Raw genomic sequence first — 23,557 nt, forward strand, 5'->3', positions numbered from 1 at the left:
CTTGAGTATGATTTCAAGCACTGGAAATACGACCCTAATGGCAAGGACTTGAGTATGATTTCTAGTGCTTTGAATCATACTCAAGTCCTGACTTGAGCATTGAGTAGAGTTCTAGAATACGACCCTTAGACTTCTAAGTATATCCAGCAGATTCTTTTCACTCAGAAAATGAAGCTGATGGCCTCGAAGCTAAACCTAGAAAAAGAAAATCTGTCAAGATTTAGTTCCGTGTGAACTGGAAAGGTTTTGTTCAAAAGACTACTAATTTAAATAAATCTTCGTTCTAAATAAGGTTTAAAAATAATGCCTAATTAGATTAATTGTGCATAAAACGAAAAAAACATGCAATATCATGACTTTGGAATATGAAAAGCTCCGTCAATGTGCCTAAAAGAGTAATTTTTTGCATTAGCTTGTGAGAATTGCTTAAGATTTTCATGATTTCCAAAAAATATTTTTTCCAAAATACTAAGCAGTGCGACTGTCGCGCGGTTGCAGCGCTTTTAGAAATTGTACGAAAAGTGACAATCGCGCGGCCGCTGCGCAGTGCAGCGCGGCTAATTTGAACGCGCCCTTAGTCTAATTTTTTTTTAAATATTAAGGCTTTAGCAAAACCATTAGCCTAAACATGAAGTTTAATTTTGTTTCTGTAAATATGGCCGCCACAAAGAGGATAGGCAATTTGAGGCGGTGTGCTTGGATTGACTCGGGATTCCTTAAAACGGGCTGATACGGGTATCTCGAAAGATTCGTATAATTTCGCGTTTTAATCTTCGATTAAGACACAACAGCACTATCCTATTCCACTTTAAACTAGATTTCACAAAATAATTGAAAGTCAAAATAAAAACGACACTTTTCCCTCCAAAAGGTCCAGAGCGAATCCCCTTAGTCTAAAGGTATGCATAAAAAAATGATATCAACGCCCAATTTAACGTCAGCCATTAAAAATTAAAACCAAAATACTGGGTATTCAAGCCAGTCGTATTTTATTACACACGCCACGTATCAAAATCGCGGATTTAAGTAGCCAATTTAGTTAACACAATTCTAAAGTTTAGTGAACCTGTTAAATAATGAATTATAGATCTGTTCTTTCCTTAATATAAACACTGATTACAATGCGTCACACTTCAGTCGATATATTAGGGGTTAAAGTATGAAATTGCCGTTTTATTGCAATAGGTTCTTTGAATTTTCATAGAATCTTCATGGTTTGAGGTTTTCGAATGAAACTTTTTTCAAATGGTTTCTGTGATTTTTTTTTTTAAATTTGAAACATTTGAATATCGACTTTCAATTGTTTTTGTTATTCAATTTAGACAACAAAGATGGATACTGCGAAAATTCGAGTGATTTTTGAATACGAGTTCCGACGCGGAACTAACGCGGCAGAAACAGCCCGCAATATCAATGCTGCGTTTGGAGAGGGGTCTACTAATGAACGCACCGTGCGATTTTGGTTTAAACACTTTCGTGATGGAAATTTCGACTTAAAGAACGAGTCACGAGGAAGACCGCCCACACAGGTGAATAACGATGAATTAAGAGAGATAGTGGAAGCCGATCCTAGTCAAACAACCCAGGAATTAGCGGCATGGTTTAACGTTACCTTACCCACAATATTGACTCACTTGCGTCAAATCAATAAAATAAAAAAATACGAAAAATGGGTGCCTCATGATTTGACTGATCTGCAGAAAGAAACGCGTGTTGAAACTTGTGTTGCCTTGTTGAACCGGTACAGAAATGAAGGAATATTGGATCGAATTGTAACATGTGATGAAAAGTGGATTCTTTATGATAACCGGAAAAGAAAAATGCAATGGCTGACCCCAGGTCAAATGCCACAACAGTGTCCTAAAGCAAAACTTACCAATAAAAAGGTAATGGTAACTGTTTGGTAGTCTCAGCGTGGTGTTATTCACTATAGTTTTCTCCGATCTGGTCAAGCACTAACGGCAGATGTCTATTGTGCCGAACTCCGAACCATGTTGACAAAACTAGCAGTAAAACAGCCCCGACTCATGAATCGATCTTCACCATTATTGCTCCACGACAACGCGAGACCTCACACAGCACGAGAAACCATTTTGACCCTTCAGGAACTGCAGTTAGAAACCATTCGTCATCCTCCGTATTCACCAGACCTTGCTCCAACGGACTACCATTTCTTTCGTGATTTGGACAATTATCTACGTGACAAGAAGTTTTCTTCCCAGGAGGCAGTACAAAATGCTTTCACACAGTTTGTGCAGTCTAGATCGTCGGAGTTCTATCGCAAAGGCATTAATAACCTTCCCATTAGATGGCAGCAATGTATAGATAATAATGGCAACTATTTTGATTAAATAAATTTGTTAAAAATTTAAAAAATAAACAATTTAGATTTTCAGTACAAATCGGCAATTTCATACTTTAACCCCTATTATTTTAACATTGATTCTCGTTTTCATTGACTGTGTCCCAACACTAGTTCGGGAAAGAGAAAAAGAATGGCGGAAATTAGGAGCGGAGCGACGATAAAAGATTTAAAATTTTCAATTATGATTATGACAACATGACGGAAAAGTTTTTGGAAGAAGTATCAAGACATAAAAAGCGAATGGTATGGAAGCAAAAGGGAAGAAATACTTAGTAAGCCGTATTCAAAATTCAACGTCTGTTATTATTATTAGCAAATGAATTATGTCATATAAGTGAAAACATAAATAATGACTCCTGCCTCCTATTTAAGCCCAAATCCATTCTACAAGTACGTTAAAACACAATAGAAAATATTTATTGAGGATCCCGAAAACTAAATAATGAAGACCTGGCTCAAAGGACTTGTATCCAAGTCAAAAATCGAAAAAAAAAAGTGTCATTATTTGCTTCGGCAGTGACCGCCAATGATGCGAAAATTAGTACTAACTAAAATTGGAACGATACAGAGAAGATTAGCATAAAAGGATGGCACGCATTCTCGTGAAGCGTTCTCATTATTTATCAATTCACTTATTTTTTTAAGTTAAGAGCCGTGTATCGTAGCCAAAGCTCTATATAAAAAAAAATATTGACATGTGTCATTCTATTCATAATCTACTCGAGCTAGATTTTACGGAGCTGCGGTGATATTTTGAACATAAATCGAATCTCGTTCGCATTTTAACGATATTAAAAAAAATTCTTATTCATATTCATTTAAAAAAAAAACAAAACCACGAAACCGCCGTGTCGGCTCGGTGCCAGCACGTGCAGATAAGCAAGCGACGAACGAGTGAAGCCGTCGGCGGCAGGCAAGTATCTTTTGTTAATTTTTATGGTAAATTGCTAAATGCAAATTTCAATATATAAATCAATAATTCAGGTATTATTCAGGGCATTAAATGAGAATTCACTTAATCGCGAGTGGTTGTCGTGAGATTGCTTTTTTATCTAAAAAATAATTTTTGCTTCGAAATCGCCATCGCATGTGTGAACTGTAATATCGGAATTGATTCAAAACATCATTTACGATACTTGGTGTGACACGTGATGTTTGTTTATCAATATTTAACTTCCATTTTACTGACATTATTATGCTATTATTATTAATGACTAATTTTCATCACAATTGCTTGTAAACAGTATCATTGCATTGTGGCTAACTTGACTATAATGCCCCGAATAAAACCCTCGGGCCTTTTTCTTTCCATTACAGCCATGGTTAGTAAGCAGATTTTTTTAAATTTGTAGCTCAAAGATCAGGTTCAAATTCAAGTATTAAGTTCAAAAAACAGAAATTTAATTGCAATTCAGCCACTGACTACTTAAATACTTATTAAGAATTTCTTATAATTGATTTTAATTATTTTCTGTATAAAAATTTAACTAATTTTTTTACAATGACTCTAATTCTCAGGTATTTTTGGCTCAATTTATGAATAGTTATTTTTTACTTCACAACACAGTGTAAATAATAATAATTAAGTAACTTGTAAAGGTAACTTATTAAGCACCTATTTAAAAACAAAAACAATTTGTTACAGAAAGTATGGTGAGGCCGAAAGACCAAAGCATATGGAAGCATTTCAGAAATTCAGAGGACAAGTCTGCTATATGTATATATTGTGACCACAAATACAAATTTGCGCACATATCCAAAATGAGAAATCATTTACTGAAATGTACAATGTACCCAGACATAATTAAAGAAGACATAGAAAAAAAACACCTGGAAGCTGCGACTACTCACACACATAATGGTAATTTTGATGTAAATTTTTCTACACGTAGCTTTTTCATATCATGTCAATACTTCTTTTATTTGAGGACTGCGTTGACTTTGAATAGTATATTGCCACCTTGACTGTGTTATCCATGCCGCATGGAAATCTACCCTCGTATAGATATTATATAGGGCATATAGGGTTCAACTGTAAGTGCTGCGTGCATTGTGTTGGGGAACCGCAGTTACATTGGGTTAGTGCGTGAAGTGTGTGTGTGTGTGTAAAGAAAAGACTTGAGACATAGCCATCACTCACTATATCCACATTACGAATTTGTAGGCTTTCACTTTCTGTGCCGAATAATAACAATTATTAACAAAGAAAATTTATGATTTTGGTCCCCTTGCTCATCTCTAGTTCCCTGCATGTGATGACGTCACACTAACTAGTACAGAGAATTCCATACTTTGGGTGACTGTCTGGTACATTATTGTTGTAACTGTTAGTGAATCAATAAATAAAAAAAATTTAATAACATTGATATTTCAATGGCCCCACTGAATAAAGTTGTATTATCTACACATTTATTGTGGCTTTTGAGATGTGGATTTATGGCTGTATCTCAAGTTGTGACTGGGTTACAAACATAGAAATACCCAATAAGCTAAAGAAAAAGGTGGAGCTTATGAATGTCAATAAGCACAGAGTATTTCGGTCACGTCATGAGAAACAATACGTACAAATTACTCCAGCATAATTATCCAGGACAACATCATTGGAAGACGAACTGTTGGTAGAAGTCGGCACTCCTGGTTAAATAATTTGAGTGAAGAAGTGGCTGTAGAACCACCTAGCTCTTTAGAGCAGCACCTCTAAAATCAGAATTGTCGTGATGGCTACCTCCGATAGGAGAAGAATCCCAAGATTCTGTGGGGCCTTTCTTAAATATAGTATGCATATTTTATATTTAATATAGTAAATCAAGGAACCCTTATTTTGTATGATTCAGTACACAATTAAAAGTTGCTAAAGAATATTTGCTATAGTTTGTCTTACAGATGAAACAATTGGTGTTGAAATATATAATGAAGGAATGCAGCCAGGGCAATCAACACCGCATGATACTGACGAGGAAACCGAAGAAATGACCCATAAGGCATATTATATGGTTTGTATTTTTTTTATTCTATGCTCCTAATCAATATAGAGTGGCTTTTTATGTTAGCGAAATTTGAAAGTATTTTCCAGTCGTTATAGTCATTCGTCGTTGTTCTTTTACTTTTCTCTTGTTTTAGACCTGAAAAATCTCTGTTCCAATCAATTGTCGCATTTTGTGTGTGGTTACATTGTCATTGTTTTTTGTCGCTACAGCTTCCGTCTTCAATTGTCGCATTTTGTGTGTGGTTACATCGCCATTGTTTTGTCGCTACAGCTTTCGTCTGTTTTCTTTCTAAGTATATGGACTTGCTGTTAACCAGTACCTAGTCCTGAAGCAAAGATAGGGTTCTACGATAGAACGAGCTCGCCCACAAGATGCCTGTTCAGTCGTACATGATATGAGAGTGTATGTTCTCGGAGACACGAAGCAAGGAATTCTATTCTAAAAGTCGAATGTTCCGTTCAATGTAGTCGAGACTAATTTGCGAAAAGACTCTCTCTTTTTCTTATCATGTCGATGGCATACACTATAATGCTTGCCATCATTGTGAAAGGATTTGCTAGTCAGCGTAATGTAGCCGCCCATTGTTGTCCACATCGAGCGGGGAGGCTGCTTTCGTGCATTCCTGATTCCCTCAATGCATAATTCAATTCGTAAAATAACGAATTTGAGGAAGGACCAATGAATGAAATGACTTATTGAACAAAGGCCAATTTGTGAATTGACTGGTTTCATAAAGGACCATACCATGAAACGGCTCATTCAACAAATGAACACTTCATATATTGGCTAATTTGGTGAAGGATCCATTTATGAAATAAGTTATTTGTAAAATGGAAAGAGGAGCAATTAAGGAGATCATGAAGTTGAGAAAAAATCATATTGTAACACTAAGCAAATAATAAAATCTGTGTAATTATGCCAAAGGCTACGCATACCCGTGGTAGCCAGTTTGGCCTACCGCCTTTCAAACATGCTAAATTTAATTTGAAATTTACCATGAGCTTTTCGGTGAAGAAAAGGAAACCTGCAAACATTTGCAAAATAATTTAATGATGTGTCTGAAGTTTGCAGTCGGGATTGGGCTTGCGTCAGAACTACAGCCCACTGTGAGAGGTCTATTGAGTTCTTAAGTTTTCGGGATGGCTACACATTGGAAATGAAACTATTTTTTTCTGAATCTATAGCAACCTTCATTTCAGAGTCTACTTTCGAAGCACGAAATAGTGGGAAAACTAAGGATTTCGTGCTACTAAAGTACACCCAGGACACGGCTGAATCACTGAATATATAAGTCAATTTATATTTGTGTTTTATTAATTATAGGATCCGTTAGAAGACCAAGTTGAGGAGGAACGTGACAGTGAGGATGCTTATAAAGGTTCAGTACTTTGGAAGATGGCAGTTGAAAAAAGGCGACACATGGTGGCGATGAGGAAAATGGAATTTCAGATAAAAAAAGAAATGTTGAAACAAGCAAAAATAAAAACTAGAATGATGTTATTAGAGTTACAATTGAAAAGGAAACAATTGCTCTTACAAAATAAACTCGGCGAAATGTCGTGAAAATAACAAATTAATTAAATATTTTTTTTACTACCATTATATCCATCAATTTTTTTGTGAAAATACTTTACTATAGTCTGTCTTTTTTAAAGACGGAGTAAAATGACATATGCGGGATTGGCAGTTTTCATGAAATTTTAAATGTAGTTGTTGTCGACAGTTGTACTGAAACATTGTGAAAGAAGGTAAAATTTTGCCAAAAATGTCTGAATTGTGAATGTTACGACGATCTAATGATTACTAATTGCGTTATTGCCTTCTTTCTTTGACAGTTGCTTTTTATCTTATTATAAAATATGTTTTCTCTTTATACTTTGAAAGAAGTGTGTAAGAAATTACAAAAATTGATAATTCAGATAAACCTGTGCCAAGCAGTTGGGCAGATCATGTGCCGACTGATGATTCAAAAGAAACAAGTTCGGCTATTTCTTGCATAGGCGTAACCAACATTCAGTCGATAGTCGATAGAATATTTATCGACTGCAATCACTAGCAAGCTTACGAGCGGGCAATACTTTTGAGCAATGAACTGTCATTTTACTTCATCTTAAAAAAGGACGTCTATAGTTTGTTCGTTGATACAAAAATTCCTTCGATTCGATTGGACTCGAACCGTCTGTTGCCTCAATGTAGCTACCGCTCTTACCGACTGAGCTACGAATAGTGGTCGATCCGACTAGACTCTTAGTCCAGTTGAAGCGAATGTGCTCGTTAGATCTTTGTGTCAATAATAATAACTAAGCTTTTCTTTATATTGAGGAGGCTCAAGGCAATAGACTGAATTTTAGTAAAATTCGTTATCTAACTCATTACAGAGTACTTTTATTTCTTTTTTTTTATGGTGGAATCCATTGAGCAGATTTATTATGGTTACTGTATTATTACTCAATACCATTAGAGTGCATTTATGAAAAATTCATATATTTATTGGGTTTTGCCTCGGACTCCTCGATATGCTTTTCCTTTCTTATCATGGCATTATGTACGTACATAGAATGTACCGAACTCCGTGCTTTTTCATGTTCAAAAACACCTTTTTGTTTTTCATTCTTGTTTAATTGATGTGTGTGACGTGTATTACATTTCTTATTGCGTTTCATATAAATATTTGTGCTCATTTCCGTTTTTTTGCTCACTTTCCAACTTCTTTTCCACTTTATTTTGTACATATACCTCACACCCTTTTCACATCGGCAGGCAGGGACAACAGCCTTCCACTTGCTACGATCCTGACATCATTCGCCTCATCAACACGCATTAGTGCTTTTGTAAATGCTCGATAGTTATCGGCCTTTCTAAATTAGGGCATAAATTGATTTTAAAAGAACTGACGACATGCGAAGAGAGAATACAAAGAGAATAATAACAATTGTTATTATTATTTCCTTAATGGCGGCCCCTAGGCTTGGGCCAGTCTCGGTTTCTAAGATTGCAGTCAGTTAATGTTGATCAACAGTTTTAAAGGTGCAATCAGATAATATTGGTCAAAAACACCAACGTTAAGGCAGCAGCAAGGTATTTGATTAATAGTTACTTTGACATTTCGTATTGTCATTATGATCTCTTTGATGTCTTTACAATAACAGCTCTTCAAGAGCACAACCTACAGAAACCCATAAAATTACTAACCAAAAAACTTGATACTAGCAAATATTCTGAAATAAATAAATATAAATAGCGCACACACTCATAGCTTCAGGAGACCCTGTATCGCGGGTGCCATAGACAACCACAAATTAGTCTTAACACTCACGAGAGAAATAAATGTAGGCCATACAACTATTTCTTCTGGTCCGGGAATGAAACCCGGGACCTCTGCGTGGCAGACCAGCATGCTAATCTTTTGACCACGTAGGCAGTTTAGAAAGTTAAGTAAAAACGCCCGCCAGTAAGTAAAAGGAAGAAGAAAATACAAAATTTAATACAAAATTAAATAAAAAATACATACACAAATAGCTGTATTTGTGTATATATAATTCCCAATATTCGTTGAATTGCAGAGTTTACACAAACTGTTTAATTACTAAAACCTTAAAAAGGGCACTCCCAAAAAACAAACAGATATACGAGTAATAGTATTACTTAGCAAAGATAGTTTTAGTTTAGAAAATGAACTAGTATTTAATGTAACTTAATTAATGAATAATAAACTAGAATAAATATTATTCATATATTTCAAAAGAGCGTTGTCTTGCCAACTCCTGGGTACCAGGTTGGCAAGACAACGCTCTTTTCAACGTCTTTAGCATAAGTATAAATTGTATATGTGTTGAGAAATAAATAAATTAAAAAAACCAGGTCTGAAAAACAGCTCAACCTGCGATTTACTTTATAATAATATGTGTAACTTCAGACGATATCTTTTAAGGTTAAATTGTCATGTTAATGTAGATAAAATAAAGCTCTTTATTATTACCGTACTTGTTGTTTTATTTTATCAGCCAGTTGGCTGGTTTTAACCACACTTTCGCACCAAAATCGAGTAAATGCAGTAGTGATGCAACGGAAGTGTCATAACGGAAACACATGTCAAAAGTAAATCTTAGCGGAAACGAAACCGAGTACGGAAGCAGAAGTATAAATACTATAGATTTCAAGGAAATAATTCAAAGATTTGTTTTTGGTCTCATAATTTCACTTTTACACAAAACAAAACTGCTAAAGACGTTTATCCCACAGTCGAGTGATTCACATGCGTGCTTCATCCGTCGAGAACGTTGTAAACTTCTGATTAAAGTTCCGTTATTAAAGTTGCGGAAGCCGAAACGGATGTGAAAAAGCGTACGGAACTTCCGCAGTTGCGGAAGAGGTCTGTTGCATCACTAAAATGCAGTATGGTGTGTATCCATCCATGTGGAGGTGTATAAGATTCTACTTCGTCATCTTTTATATGCATGAACATTATTATTATTGTATGTAAAAAATTTCAACATCACCTTGCGAATGAGTAGCATCGCGCCACTATCTAGTAATACCATCGAGTATATAACCAGAAATGGAGTACAAATGTCCTTTAATATGTTTGAAAAACTATACTGCTAAATATTACGATGACAACTGCGCTCCGATTGGCCAGACCGAATTCGAAACAATTCACGGGGATCGTCAATTATTTCACTTCAAATCGACCAGTTTAACTTGAGCTTTGAAAATGGAAAAATTACATATTTAATTACCGATGAAATGTGATTTTTTGTTTGTTTTGTATTTAGATGTTTTGCTGTTTTTCCCACACCACCGAATGGAACAGACCCTCATTGTTAGAGATATTACATTAAATACAGAATATTTTTGGAATATACGGAGACGTACACACAGGTCAGTTGTTGGCGCTGTACTATTTCAGTTTTCTAATTTGTGATTTCAGCGCAAACGAGAGTTGATATTTAAAAGTGATATAAGGCCCATTTTGCCTGGTGAGTTGCCATGGATAGATGGCCCTTATTTCGTCTCTGTTTCTGGTTATATACTCGATGAGTAATACTTACTATAAAGTAGCATCGTTACTTTTTCTTTTTGGATATACATATGGTAGCTTACCTCGAAACTAATAAGCACATCCTCTTCAATCAAGCTTTGAATGGCATCCGTCATTCGTTCCTCAATGCGATGGCAGGGTGGGCACACGATGAACTCCTGGCTCAACACCTCGCAAAGTTGTAAGGAAGCTTCGATTAATTCGTTGTGCCGAATTACTTCTTGGTCTGCGTTCGGTTGATTGATTACGCTTTCAAGCGCTGTCGCTGTGAAATAAATATAATAATAATAAAATGATAATAGTTAGCCTATATATAGTTCCTTCTGTTCGGCACAGGCTTCCTCTGACAATGAAAGGATACAGATCCCACGTGCTTCATACTATTGGCTAAAATCGTAAACCACAATGAATGTGACACAAAAGCAGAATTACCTACTAGAAATAATTGTATGAGAATACCTTTATAACTAAAACAATATCTACAAATTATATTTTAAGCTTTAATTGCCCGATATTGCGCTTGAAAAGTAAAAAAAAAGGATTTGTATACACATCATTAAATTGCTTTGCAGATCTGGGCCCTGACTTTAATTCAAATTGGAATCGATCCGATCGGGTAGCTCACCCGCAATATTATATATATTAATAAGTCGGAAAGACGCAGGTCCCGATCGGGAGAGGCAGTCAAAATCAAGCTGCTGTGCAGATTTCGTCACAATGTTTACTTTCATCGAAAAACTCATAGTAAATTTCGCACATAAATTTCGAAAAACTCAGAAGCGCAGGCCCGGATTCCAACCCACCACTCTCTGCTTGAGAGGCGGTAAGTTAATTAGGCTACCACGTCGGAATTATAGCCACTTTGCCTATTTCTGCCGCAAGCAGTGATGTGAGCATTAATTTTCAGGTTAGTTTTCAATACCTAATTTTGGTCGCAATTTTCAACACTTAAATGTTAAGGGTGTTGGTAAAAAAACAAAACACGCACATGGGACTTGTCAATTTATGACACAGGGTGGCGGGCGCAGTGGCAGTGCCCTTCAGGTCTTTGTGATTTAAAGCACAGCAATTGTTGTTGACAGTCGCGTGTCGCTTATCACCAGGCGCACGACTTGTTCGTCCCGTCACTTGGTATGATAAAAAACATTTTTTTCATCACACTTGCTCGTCAGTAATTATGTATTACGTGCATTAAAACTAGGTGGGATTTTTACCATACGGCCTCAGGGCGGTATTTCTTTTTCTAAATTCCTACGCACCCGCTGGGCGCCAGCTAGGAGAGCGACCTCAAAAAGCAGTGGGCGTTGAGTTGTGAAATTAAATGACTAAACTATACAAATACAGTCGGCTTTATTTCATTTATCAGTTTTATAAAATATAAAGCCATCTGGCTGTATTTATATATTCAATTAATATTTTGCTTCTTATTATTCATTATAATATATATTAATGACGATCATATTATCGTCGGTTAGCAAATGAAACACAATACAATTTCAATTAAAATCACATTAATTTAAAGTATTTTTAATTCAATCAATTTTAATGTAGTAAGTAAGTAAAATTCATTAAAGTAAAATTGCGTAATATCTTTTTTTCAAACAAACCAACGTTCCTGCAGGGCTCATAAAATACGTTGAACTTCAGTAATTGAAACAAGAGAATTGGTTTCGAATTGATAAATTTTTTAACGTTAAATCGACTGTAGAGTTAAGGCCCTTCTGATGGCTTGTGGAACGCAGTATGTGTGTCTTGGGTGCGCTCTTTTCCACATGCGAAGCTTTCGCGATCTCACGAGAACTTCGTGCTGACGTTGTGTCAGTTAATATGAAGCTAATATATTTTTTTAATAATATCAAGTGATGGGACGAACAAGTCTTACGCCTGATGGTAAGCTACACGCCTGTCCATGACAGTTGCAGTGCCACTCAGAGCTTTAAATCGCAAAGATCTGAGGGGCACTGCCACTGCGCCCGTTATCCTAAAACATAAGTTGACAAGTCCCTTGTGTCTGTAATTTCACCAGCACTCTTACCCTTCAAAATCGGAACCCAGTAATGCTGACATTGCTGCTGGACGGCAGAAATGGGTAAGGTGGCAGTACTTCCCTGGACGAACTCTTTCACAAGGAGCTCTACTGCTGCTTAAGCATTAATCTTTAGTCAATATCTAACGGCAAAGTCATTAATAAAGTCTCTTATTTCGTTGTCATAAATAAACTGCCTCCGTGGCCGAACGGTTTACCATGCCGGACTGCCACGCAGAGGTCCCAGGTTCGATTCCCGGGCCGGGAGAAATATTTGTATGGCCTACATTTATTTCTCTCGTGAGTTTGGGTGTAATTTGTGGTTGTCTATGTGTGTGTCCATGGCACCCGCGACACAGGGTTTCCCTAAAGCGGGGCTATGTTGATTGTGAGCGTTTTTATTTTTTTTATAAATACATCAGTGAATAACACGATAAAATATAGACGCGACAACAGTATTCGGATATATTCGTGGATTCAGAGTCTTCCCGATATGCAATATATACGACCTGATGACTGAACTTTCTCGTTACAGAGTTAATTAACCCTATGTTGGCAGCAATACGGTTACATATTACATCAGCAAATATTCAAATGCTCGTCTCGCACATTCTCGTCAATCCAGATCCAAGGGCAGAATTGTAATTTCGCTATACAGATTTTAATCCTCGTCTCGCCTCATCGATGGGAAAGCACCTTTAGCTACTTTATTGCTGTCAGTTTATTACTGACATGAAAATTACAGTGACTGCTACACACGGTGTTATCTTGCAATATAAAGCCTTGGTCAAAAGTATTGAGCACCCTAAAAATCCCGAACGGGCACAATAAGTATTGCAGAAAACAGGTCCTATTGTTAAGGATTATTTTTTCGGCATCTACAAAGGTTTAAAAACAATGACCCCCACACCGTAACTAGCAATAAAACACCTGGTGCCATAAAATTTGTCATTTTACGATTTTTGTATTTATTTCTCAGTTCACTACTATCATTCGTTACGTACACATCCAGTGATCTAGTGCGCTTTTGGTATTTTGTTTAGTTCCATTTAGTGATATTGTTGCAATATGCCTAAAAAAACGAACTTAGTTTAGAACACCGTGTGCAGATACAACTTCTGCATGAGCAAGGGAAATCACAGGTAGAGATTTCTAAAACTGCGAAATGTTCGCGCCGATCTGTGCAATTAACTATTGAGCGATTCGCCGCTACTGGGTCCCATAGTAACAGATACAGAACAGAGCGCAAACGCATCACCACAGATCGTGAGGACCGAAAGTTAATGAGAGAGTCGTTAAAAAATTCAGATCTCGCTGCTGATTTCTCTGTCGAAATTAACAGACCTATTTCTGCTCGCACTACTCGAAGAAGGCTTCTGGAAGTTGGTCTGAAAGGCTGTAAAGCCAGGAAGAAACCATGGCTCTCACAAAACAACAAGAAGGCTCGGTATGAATGGGCCTTAAAATATCAAAGTTTCACCGAAGAACATTGGTCAAATGTCGTGTGGTCAGACGAGTCAAACTTTGAAGTGAGTTAGATAAATTCACGTTCTTAAGATATTAAACAATGTGATTTGAAAATAAAATTCAATAACAAAAATATTTTAGATTTCCGAAGTCACTAAATTTAAAAAAAATTTCAGATTTTTGGTACACCTGGTGTGACTTTTGTGCGCCGCCGACCAGGCGAAGAATTTAGTCCAGCCTGTATAGTGCCAACCGTAAAACACGGCGGAGGCAGCATAATGATCTGGGGCTGCATGACTGATTCAGGAGTCGGCGAAATGTTTGTGTGTGAGGGTCGCATGAACTCTTCAAAATACATCAACGTCCTGGAATCTGCGTTGCTGCCCTAATTTTCAACTCTTTTTGGCGATACAAATATGGATGGCGTCAAATTCCAGCAGGATAACGCGCCATGTCATAAATCTGCCAGCATTATGACATGGTTTAGAAAAAAAAAACATTGAGCTTTTGGAGTGGCCTGCCCAGTCTCCGGACCTAAACCCCATAGAACATTTATGGGGTTTATTAAAGCGCAACGTCAGGCGGCACCCAATAAATACAAAGGAAGAACTAAAACGCCGTCTGCGCCATGAATGGAACGCTATACGTCCTGAAGACTGTAAAAATCTTGTCCGCTCTCTACCAAAAAGAATTTCTGCTGTAATTAAGGCAAAGGGTGGACACACGAAATATTGATTTTTATTTAATAAATAGTAATATTAACATGTGTAAATTGTTTCAAATTATTTCATTTTCATATTCCCCAAAAAACTGTGAGTTATCATGGGTGCTCAATACTTTTGGCCAAGGCTGTAGATCGATAATCTCGATACCATGGAACCTCAGGTATAAAAATAGATTGGCACTACCTAGGTCGAAATTACAAATGTATAATCAAGGACCCTATGTAATGGCCATTAAAGTTTACAACAAAATTCCAAAGGAGATTTCATCACTAACTAAATATAATTTATTCATCAAGCAACTTAAGGCTCATTTAATAGAAAAATGTTACTATAGCTTGAAACAATATTTTGAAGAATTTGCACCTACTGAGAGGAAGAAATTTGTGAAATGTCAGCTATATATTTTCAATTTACTTGCTGTTAATTTGATTTATAATCTAGTCTTTAAAAGTAACTTTAGGTAATGTTTTTTTTTATAACTTAGAAAAGAAAAGATATTGTTTAAGTACATATGGTTAGATTGCGGCGCCCTAACAGGGTCATGTTGATACTACTTTAGCTTTAAGATCATTTGTAACACATGAAAGCAATAAATACTTTGACTTTGACTTACCTCCAATGAACACTACGCCAACTTAATTTTTGGACCTGTTCTGTTTTTATTTGTTTATTCTTTCTTTTTTTTATTTTTCATAAAATTCGTTTTTTTTCTGAATTTTGTTTTTGTTTCTTTCTTTCACAAAATTCGGGGAGCATAATATTAGTAATGTACAAATAACAGAAAATGACCAAAACATAAAGTTGCGTAGTGTTCATTGGAGGTATATCATATATGTATATATCATAGAGTTATACATTCAAATAATCTAAAAAAACCGACCTCAAAAGTACGTGGAATTACGTCTATATGCTAAGTTTTATTGAAATATCCCCTAGTTCGCCACTATACAGGACTTGACACTGGCGATAATAATAATCGGTTCTCACTACTTAAAGTATACTGGGAGAAAAAGGCCTTGAATTGGAGAAATAGCAAAATCAATCATTAAAATAATTGCTCCTAAATTAAAGTCAGGCGCTATTTATAAAAATGAATCTTCATGCGTGAACAGCCACCCTTAAAGGTGGATGATTTTCTGCAAAATGAAATGGAACCACTATGGAAGTACCCCCTTTCCAACAAAAAAAGAATCATGAAAATCGGTTCACAAATACTGGAGTTATCGCGTAACATACATACAGAAAAAAAAGAACATACAGTCGAACTGAGAACCTCCTCCTTTTTTGAACTCGGTTAATTAGGAATAGAAAATAAATATATTTAGTTACCAAGTATAGCGGGCGCCGCGTAATGTGCAACTACGGTATTAGCGTAGTATGACAGCTCGAGTGAAGCTGCAATGGTGAGTTGTGGCTTGATTATTTGCTTGTCGCCGCTGCCTTCGCGACGCACCAGGCCGCGGCCTAGCATCTCCATCTTTGAAGTAACACGTTATATTAGGATTAGGTATATCCATCGAGTATATAACCAGAAATAGAGACGAAATAAGGGCCATCCATCCCTGTTATCATCAATCATTTTTGAAATTCGATGAAAAAAATCCGATGAAAAAACAGATAATAACACGTTTATCTACGCCATTTGTCGTACATTACTTATTTATGTAATATAAATCTGTTATAGATTTCTCATAGATGGCGCTACGACTAAAAAGTCGTTGAAAAACCAAATACAACAAGCACATAGAAAAATTCGTTGGGTCCGTTGGTTCGTTCCGTGGCTTAGTTGGTATAGCGTCTGGCACAGTATGCAAGAAGACGTCGGTTCGAATCCGACCGGATCGAAGGAATATTTTCTGAGAGTTCGATCTTTATATTAATGATAATATAAATCTGTTGGTATATTTTATTCTTATTATTGCTGACATTAAATTGACAATGATAACTAATTGTGTTTATTAAATTATTTTAATTTGTCGACGAACTAAAATAATTTGAATAATCACTTAATCATACAAGATAAAAGTACAAACAAGAATAAAAATTGATGAGGTGTAAATACAGAACGCATCTGTAAACACACTTTTTCTTTTATTAAAAAAAAAAACAGATATTTTAAAGTTCAACTGTTTTTCTTTCATCTACCATTTTCCTCGCTAGTGTGGTGAAAAGTTGTGTGTTACGCTCGGCAGCAAAGTTGTTCTGCGTCTCGTGCCTTGAAACCCTTGCTACGCTCAGAAATCTTAGCTTCCTTCGCTTGCTCAGGTTTCAATAAAAGCACTCGCGTCAAACAACAAGTTTGCAGCCCTGCATAATAAATAACTATTGTTCTATAGTAATTGTAAGGCAAAAGTGTTAATAAATCGTCTGCTTACAGGTAAAACTACATAAGTGGCATTTTCCACAAAAAGTCTTTAATTTACATAGCTATGGTAAGAAAATCATTATCCTTCTGCACGTGAAACTCAATAACAAAAAAATAATAGTTTTATCTGCAGAAAGATGGTGAATGTCTTACAACTGGTACATATTTTGGAGATTTTTTGTGGAAAATGTCACTTATGTAGTTTTATCTTTAAGCAGACGAAATATATTATCATAATTTAACTTACCGCATGTTTAATAACAGTAGCAGTATTCCCATTGTACAAATCCCTCCCAGCTCTGTTTAAGGCGACGTTTCTTTTCCCGAAAGCCTCTGACAGCTGCTTAATAGAGCAGCCCTGTCGCTGTTCCGTTAGTAACACGTACGCTAGCACGTTGGTCGACATAAGAGATGTGGCTTGGGCCGCGTCTGTAGATTTTGAAATTAATGATATAACTACGTGGCAGATCAATTCAAATTCGAAATAACTTTCTTTCATAAGTAAAATTAGTTACTATATATAAACAAGAATGTACGAGATCGTCGCCTTAACCAAATGTCTCGTGAAATAATCTAAGTACAGAGTACTAAAAAAACCGACCTCGAAAGTTCGTGGCATTACATCTATTTGCCAAGTTTTATTGAAATTGGTTACCGGAAAGTGAGGGAAACTGGATTTATTATAATTAAAAAAAACATTAAATGGGACCACTACCGAGGTACTAGGTAAAGGTGAAATCGTGCTAAATAGTGTAGTTATGTTTGTGTTGAATTTTTTTCGCAGTTAATTTTCCCACCCCCTCTTCGCATAAATTAAATAAAATAAAATCTGCAGCTTTAGTGAAAAGAGGTACACGTCAAAAATGCCAACTTTGCAAGGAGACGCGAAGATCAGTCAAAATGATATTAAGCGTTAAATGTTTTTCGCGTTTCCTTGTAAAGTTGGGTTTTTTGATTTGTATCCCTTTTCACTAGAGCCACAGAAATAACACAGACGCAACTACAGTCCTTGTACTTGTTTAACAGTAGAGCTCCTTATGAAAGAGTTCGTCCAGGGAAGTACTGCCACCTTATCTATTTCTGCCGCCAAGCGGTAATGTCAGTATTACTGTGTTCCTCTTTTGAAGGGTACGGGTGCTGGTGATATTACAGGTACATTGGACTTGTCAACTCAAGTCTCAGGGTGGCAGGCGCAGTGGCAGTATTCCCAAGATCTTTGCGATTTAAAGCTCTGTGTGGCAATGCAACTGTCATGGATAGGCGTGTCACTTACCACCAGGCCCACGACAGGAGGCAAGCATACTAACAAGGTGAACCTAGTATCTCAGTTGCAAGATTTCGATGAGGAAGATCAACCACATCATTTGAAATAAATGTTTTATACTTCGTTTCAAACCATTTTCAACAAAATGTAAACAAGCAAGTCACTGACCCGATTAGTGATGGCCAATTGTAATGCCAACAACAAATCGATTAATTAATTGAATGAACCGGTTTGTTCAATTGAGTCATACTAGCGGTTTTCCTTACATAACCTATAAAGCATATTTAAAATTTCCGAAATCTTAATTTTAAATCCTCCTGCAAATCCTTACACTTAGATACTCGGTCGATTGCGATTGAAATATTTTTATTTACTAATCGATTCCAAAAACTTTAATTGAATGAACTGAATGTTTTTTTTTTCGTTCAGCATTATGCAACCACAGACAAGTCATAGATATATAGATGAAAAATAACCTCACTTTTAGACTACCGTTTTCCAAATACAATTTTACGATGTTATTCAAATAAATATTGTTGGAAAAAGTGATGAGATATCAAGTCGAAATCTGCTAAATATACGTGAGTGTTACTTATACGATTTATTGAGTGATTCCTTTAGAATTTTAACCAAACTGTTTAGTTTATTTTTTGTTGCAAATGGATTGGAACAGAATATATATTGTTACACTGATCACTCACCATAAACAAGATGTCTTCCTATAGCTTCCACCATCATTTTGTGATTCGTGCTGACGTCATCGCCGTATAGACTCGAGTGGCTGTGGTTGTACAGAATCTGTTTGTCTAGGTTCACTGACAGATTGTTGTTAGGAGGAGTAAGCGCTCGTTCGACAGGGCCTTTTAAGTAGTTGTACTTTTGGAATGAAGTTACTAGTTCCTGAAATAAAATAATTGGTTTTCAATTATATATTGCAATAGATGAACCGGAAGCAAAAGATAAGACAGCTCTTTGGCATGGATAATGCCGTTCAAACCATTGCTTCTACTTTACTTTTCATCTGCCAAACTACTTTTGCAGAAAGGGCGAAAGAGGCATGTTGAGAAAATGTTCATGAGAGGATGTTTTACTTTTTCACGACTATTTTAAAATATTTACGTCTTGTTTTAAATTCAATTTTAAAACTGAACCTAACTAATATCAAAATTGAATTTTAAAACAGGACACATAGTCGAAATGGCGTTTTCGCCTTTTCTACAAAACACCGATGATGTGTATGCGTGCCTTTGAGTGTGCGTGTGCGAGTTCCCACGTGCGTGTGTGCGTGCGTGCGTGCGTGTGTGTGTGTGTGTGTGTGTAGCTTTCCAGTTACGTGAATAACACAAAAATTACCTTAAGCGAAATAGGTTGATTAAAATCAACCCTTATACTGCCGTGATTTGTGTTCAAAGTCCTCCAAATTCCCCTAAACGCCGACCAGAATGTCTCCATCTGTTTAGGCATGCCGAGTTGCTCTCTCACAAAATTACCGTCGACCAATTTGTCGTAGTTTACCGTTGCGGGGACGAGAAGAGCATCGTCGATTGTACCGTCGAGGTACGCGTCCATTATTACTGAGAGAATCCCAGCTAAAAATAAAATTACAACGTTTAGTCACATTATGCCCCGAAACGTCTCTTAGTTTCAAAATTTCGCTTTCCTGTGACGATGTCAAATAGTTGAAGCGGTCGCTTATTTTTTTTAACTGTATCTATTTAGGGGCTTTCAACATTATTAAACATGTCAGCCCCATTATAAAAACAATACGTGAAGAAAACACGGACTTAGTGCACAAGCGACATCCAAAGTGGGTCCGAGTTTTCTAGATTTGTACAGTATAGTCGCTAAATAGAATCTAAACAGATAAATCAAAATACTGCTATCTAAACATGTGTTATAATCAACACTGTAAACTCGTGGAAGGGGCCACAAGCTGATGTTTTTTTTTTATTCTTGGCTGGGCGTATTGACCAATGAAATCGCGTGACACCAGCCAATAAGGTGCTCGAAAGTAATGATAGAGAAAAGTACAAGGGAAAGCATATGAGGGCATTTGTAGGCTCGTTTAGTGCCAAGTAATTTTACTAAAGTTGCCTCATCGTGACAACCGTTCTTACTAACTGAGCTACAGATCGAGCAGGTCTTACTAATTACTCGATGTGGTTATAATTATAACGATTAAATTCTTTCAGGCTTTAACAAAAAATGTTGAGTACCCATTAATATCTTTAGATAATATAGGATAAATTATAAGAGACAATAAAGTTATTTAATCACAAATTTGTACTGAATAAATATTTTAGGGTATATAATAATCTGAGCATCTGTATATACAGAGTATATTTACCTAAATATCAATTAATACACATAGAGCAGATAATACCTCCATCTAAGTCCCGGTACTATTGTATTTTGTTATGCATTTTTCATGTATTAACTAGTAATAATTAGTTTACTTCGGTAATGTGTTAACAATTGCTACTTTGTTTTGTTTTTGGCCCTTATTTTTAGTATCCCAGGTTTTCAGAGAAAAGTAATATTAACTTTATGTGTATTACTTGTAGATTAGTATACTCTACGATCTGTGATTTCACCTACAGATTACCGTGAAGTGATACGAGAATCTGCGTGTTATACATTACAATCCCATCAGTTTCTAAGTTCATAATAATGTTATACAATAACGAAAGATTTAAATCGTATTGTCGACTCCGTAATACCATAAGTTAAAGGACCACTTATCATTAATGTTACTCACCAGAATTCGAGTCTAGATAGTTATCATCTATATCCGTGTAAGCATGTTGAGCACAAGAGAAATTAGAACAAGTCAAACTACCTCCACATACACAAAGTGCGGCGTAGTTTGCATATATAATTGACAGAAATGCGAGTTACAGGCCTCGTTCATACCATACGCAATAAATGCCGACATTTTACCTTAATAATTTTAAATAACCGGGACAGTTGATTCAGCAACAACCACAAGTCCGGGTGTATATGGAGTACTGCTGCCACCTATGGGATGGCTCTGCTACATACCAACTGGCCATCTTGGATTCAATTGACAAGCGTACCAAGAGGCTTACAGTTGACTCGGAATTAGTAGAGGCGAAGCTGCAGAGCCTTGAGCACCATCGTAAAGTTGCCTGCTTATCGGTAATCTACAGGATATATCACGGAGTGGGCGATGGAATTGCATAATTTGATTCGGCCTACCACTTTCCATCATCGGGTGACAATACGTGGGCTGGGATTCCACCCCTATATTGTGGATATTCCCAGGATTCGCACGAAGCGTTTCGCTTCCACATTTATATGGCCAGCGGCTAGAGGGTGGAATTCCCTATCTGCGAACTTATTCCCCGAACGCTATAACTTGGACCTTTTCAAGGCGAGAGTGAATAGACATTATTTAGGTGTCGACCTCATCATCACTTTCCATCAGTGGGAAAAACATGAGTATTTATATAGGGCACCGGGTTTCTGGCGCTAATTGATATTAGGAATTTTATACGCTCCGTGTATGTGTGCGTGTGCCATACGTTTCACTGCATATGAACAACATTGTATATTGCACTGAATTAATATCAGCATACCTTTAGGCGCCTGCGGCTTCCCAGTCCTGGTGCGACCGCCTTCGATGAAGAACTCCAGGTTGTTGTTTGCAGCTAGACTGTTCAGGATGTACGCTCTGTAAAAATAAAAAGTAATAAACAGTTGTTTATTATTTGGAAAAAAGTATAGTTTTGTAAAAGTTAACGGTCAACAACAATTGGCGACGGAATTCGCTTTATGTTTGAATAACGCGGTGCATAAAGCGTACTGCCAGGTGAGGTTCAATCCTTATTATTTAGATGGGTACTTAACAGATTTTCGATTTTATTTTGTTACTAAAAAATTCGCACATTCTTGCAGTTATCAGGCTTTTTGTCCGGACTATTGGAATTTCGGAATGGTACCTCAAAAATACCGTGATAAACATGGGGCTTGTCAACGTATGTTGTAGAGTGACAGGCGCAGTGGTAGTGTCCCTCAGATCTTGGCGATTTAAACCTCTGAGTGGCTCTGCAACTGCTATGCACAGGTGTGTCGCTTAACACCAGGCGAACGACTTGTTCGTCGCGTTACCTGGCATCATAAAAAAAGAATCAATTTCGTATGTTCTAGGTAGTGCACTGGAGTAATTTTCTATTCCGGCAACCATAGCACACAGGGAATTCCCTTATCATCATCAATCCATTTATACATCCCACTGCTCGGCACGAGTCTCGCCTCAAACGAGGTGCCGGTTTCATCACGATGTTTAGGGAATTCTCCAAGTGCTTATGTTACATTATTGTTTTCAATTTAAATAAAACTTGCCTCAAGGCAGTCTTGTAGATAGGGTCGCCGTGATATTCAGAGCCATCGACTCGTCGTCTTATGTAGAAAGCGCCGCAACCACGTAGGAACCAACTATAAATAACACAATAATTGTATTACAATTATCCACTAACGGGAAAAGAAAATATTAAAGTCCAAGATTTTCCATCATTTCCGTTATGGATTTGTCGAACAATAAATTGTGTAAAATACAACTTTTTTAATATTTCTCGACAATGTTCGGTTTCCGAATACACCTGAATACAAATGTCCATGTCTAGTAATTGTTAAATTTATCACCTATATAATTTGAATTCAGGACTATATATTATATTGTTTTGATGTCTATAGGCACTCTACAGAATTGAAAAACAATTTCCCCTTTTATAATAACATTCGCTCTTTAACAATAATGTATGTACCAAGTCAAATAACAAAAATATAACCAAAATAAAGAGTGTTTAATTAATCTATATAGTTCCAAGTCAATTGAGTGCGTCTGATCTGCAACTTTTAGTATCAAAGTTGTAGTCCCTAAGTTTGGTACTTTTCAATATTTACAAAAAACAATTTTATGCATAATTTACAAGCATTAAAAAGGCATCGGTGGAAACGCCTTGCCTCACTTTGTGGGGAAATGTAGGAGCATACAGACGTATACAGCAGTGTTAATATAACTTACCCAAAGAAAGGTATCCTCATGTTGTCTCCTGCAGCGACTAGCGGCGGTCTCAGTCCCATAAGATAAAGCGTAAAAGTCAGCAGTATGTAGTCGAAGTGAGATCTGTGTAAAGGCACGAACACTAGAGGTAAACCGGCAGCTTTGGCGCGGCGCAAGCGTTCGACGCATGCGGTGCGTGTGCCGCAGCCGCCGCTTGCGATCCGGCGGATCGCCTTATGGCACACCCAGGCCACCAGTCTGAAAAAGATTACATTATAAGTGTTTAAACCC

General features: G+C 36.7%; 2 protein-coding genes and 1 pseudogene across 3 annotated transcripts in view; 2 read left to right on the forward strand and 1 right to left on the reverse strand.

Moving 5' to 3' along the window:
* The window catches only part of LOC113232376 (glycerol-3-phosphate acyltransferase 1, mitochondrial), a 79,939-nt gene that overhangs the window by 3,725 nt on the left and 52,657 nt on the right, over nt 1-23,557 (reverse strand). For both annotated transcript variants that reach the window (XM_026467069.1, XM_026467068.1), the window contains 8 exons: nt 23,288-23,524; nt 22,606-22,698; nt 21,840-21,934; nt 19,594-19,829; nt 18,942-19,140; nt 17,224-17,405; nt 15,941-16,088; nt 10,456-10,658 (listed from right to left, as the gene is read on the reverse strand). In XM_026467069.1, the coding sequence (XP_026322854.1) occupies nt 10,456-10,658; nt 15,941-16,088; nt 17,224-17,405; nt 18,942-19,140; nt 19,594-19,829; nt 21,840-21,934; nt 22,606-22,698; nt 23,288-23,524 (1,393 nt within the window). The remainder of the gene's footprint in view (nt 1-10,455; nt 10,659-15,940; nt 16,089-17,223; nt 17,406-18,941; nt 19,141-19,593; nt 19,830-21,839; nt 21,935-22,605; nt 22,699-23,287; nt 23,525-23,557) is intronic.
* Nucleotides 2,888-2,987, forward strand: LOC113232654 (annotated as a pseudogene).
* On the forward strand, nt 3,199-6,956 carry LOC113232377. The gene is made up of 4 exons (XM_026467070.1): nt 3,199-3,278; nt 4,011-4,226; nt 5,237-5,358; nt 6,676-6,956. The coding sequence occupies exons 2-4, from the start codon at nt 4,016-4,018 to the stop codon at nt 6,913-6,915; spliced, it is 573 nt and encodes a 190-aa protein (XP_026322855.1). The 5' UTR covers nt 3,199-3,278; nt 4,011-4,015; the 3' UTR covers nt 6,916-6,956.

The sequence above is a fragment of the Hyposmocoma kahamanoa genome, unplaced genomic scaffold (genome assembly GCF_003589595.1).
Source record: "Hyposmocoma kahamanoa isolate Upper Pololo Valley unplaced genomic scaffold, ASM358959v1 76, whole genome shotgun sequence".
Taxonomy (NCBI): Eukaryota; Metazoa; Arthropoda; class Insecta; order Lepidoptera; family Cosmopterigidae; genus Hyposmocoma; species Hyposmocoma kahamanoa.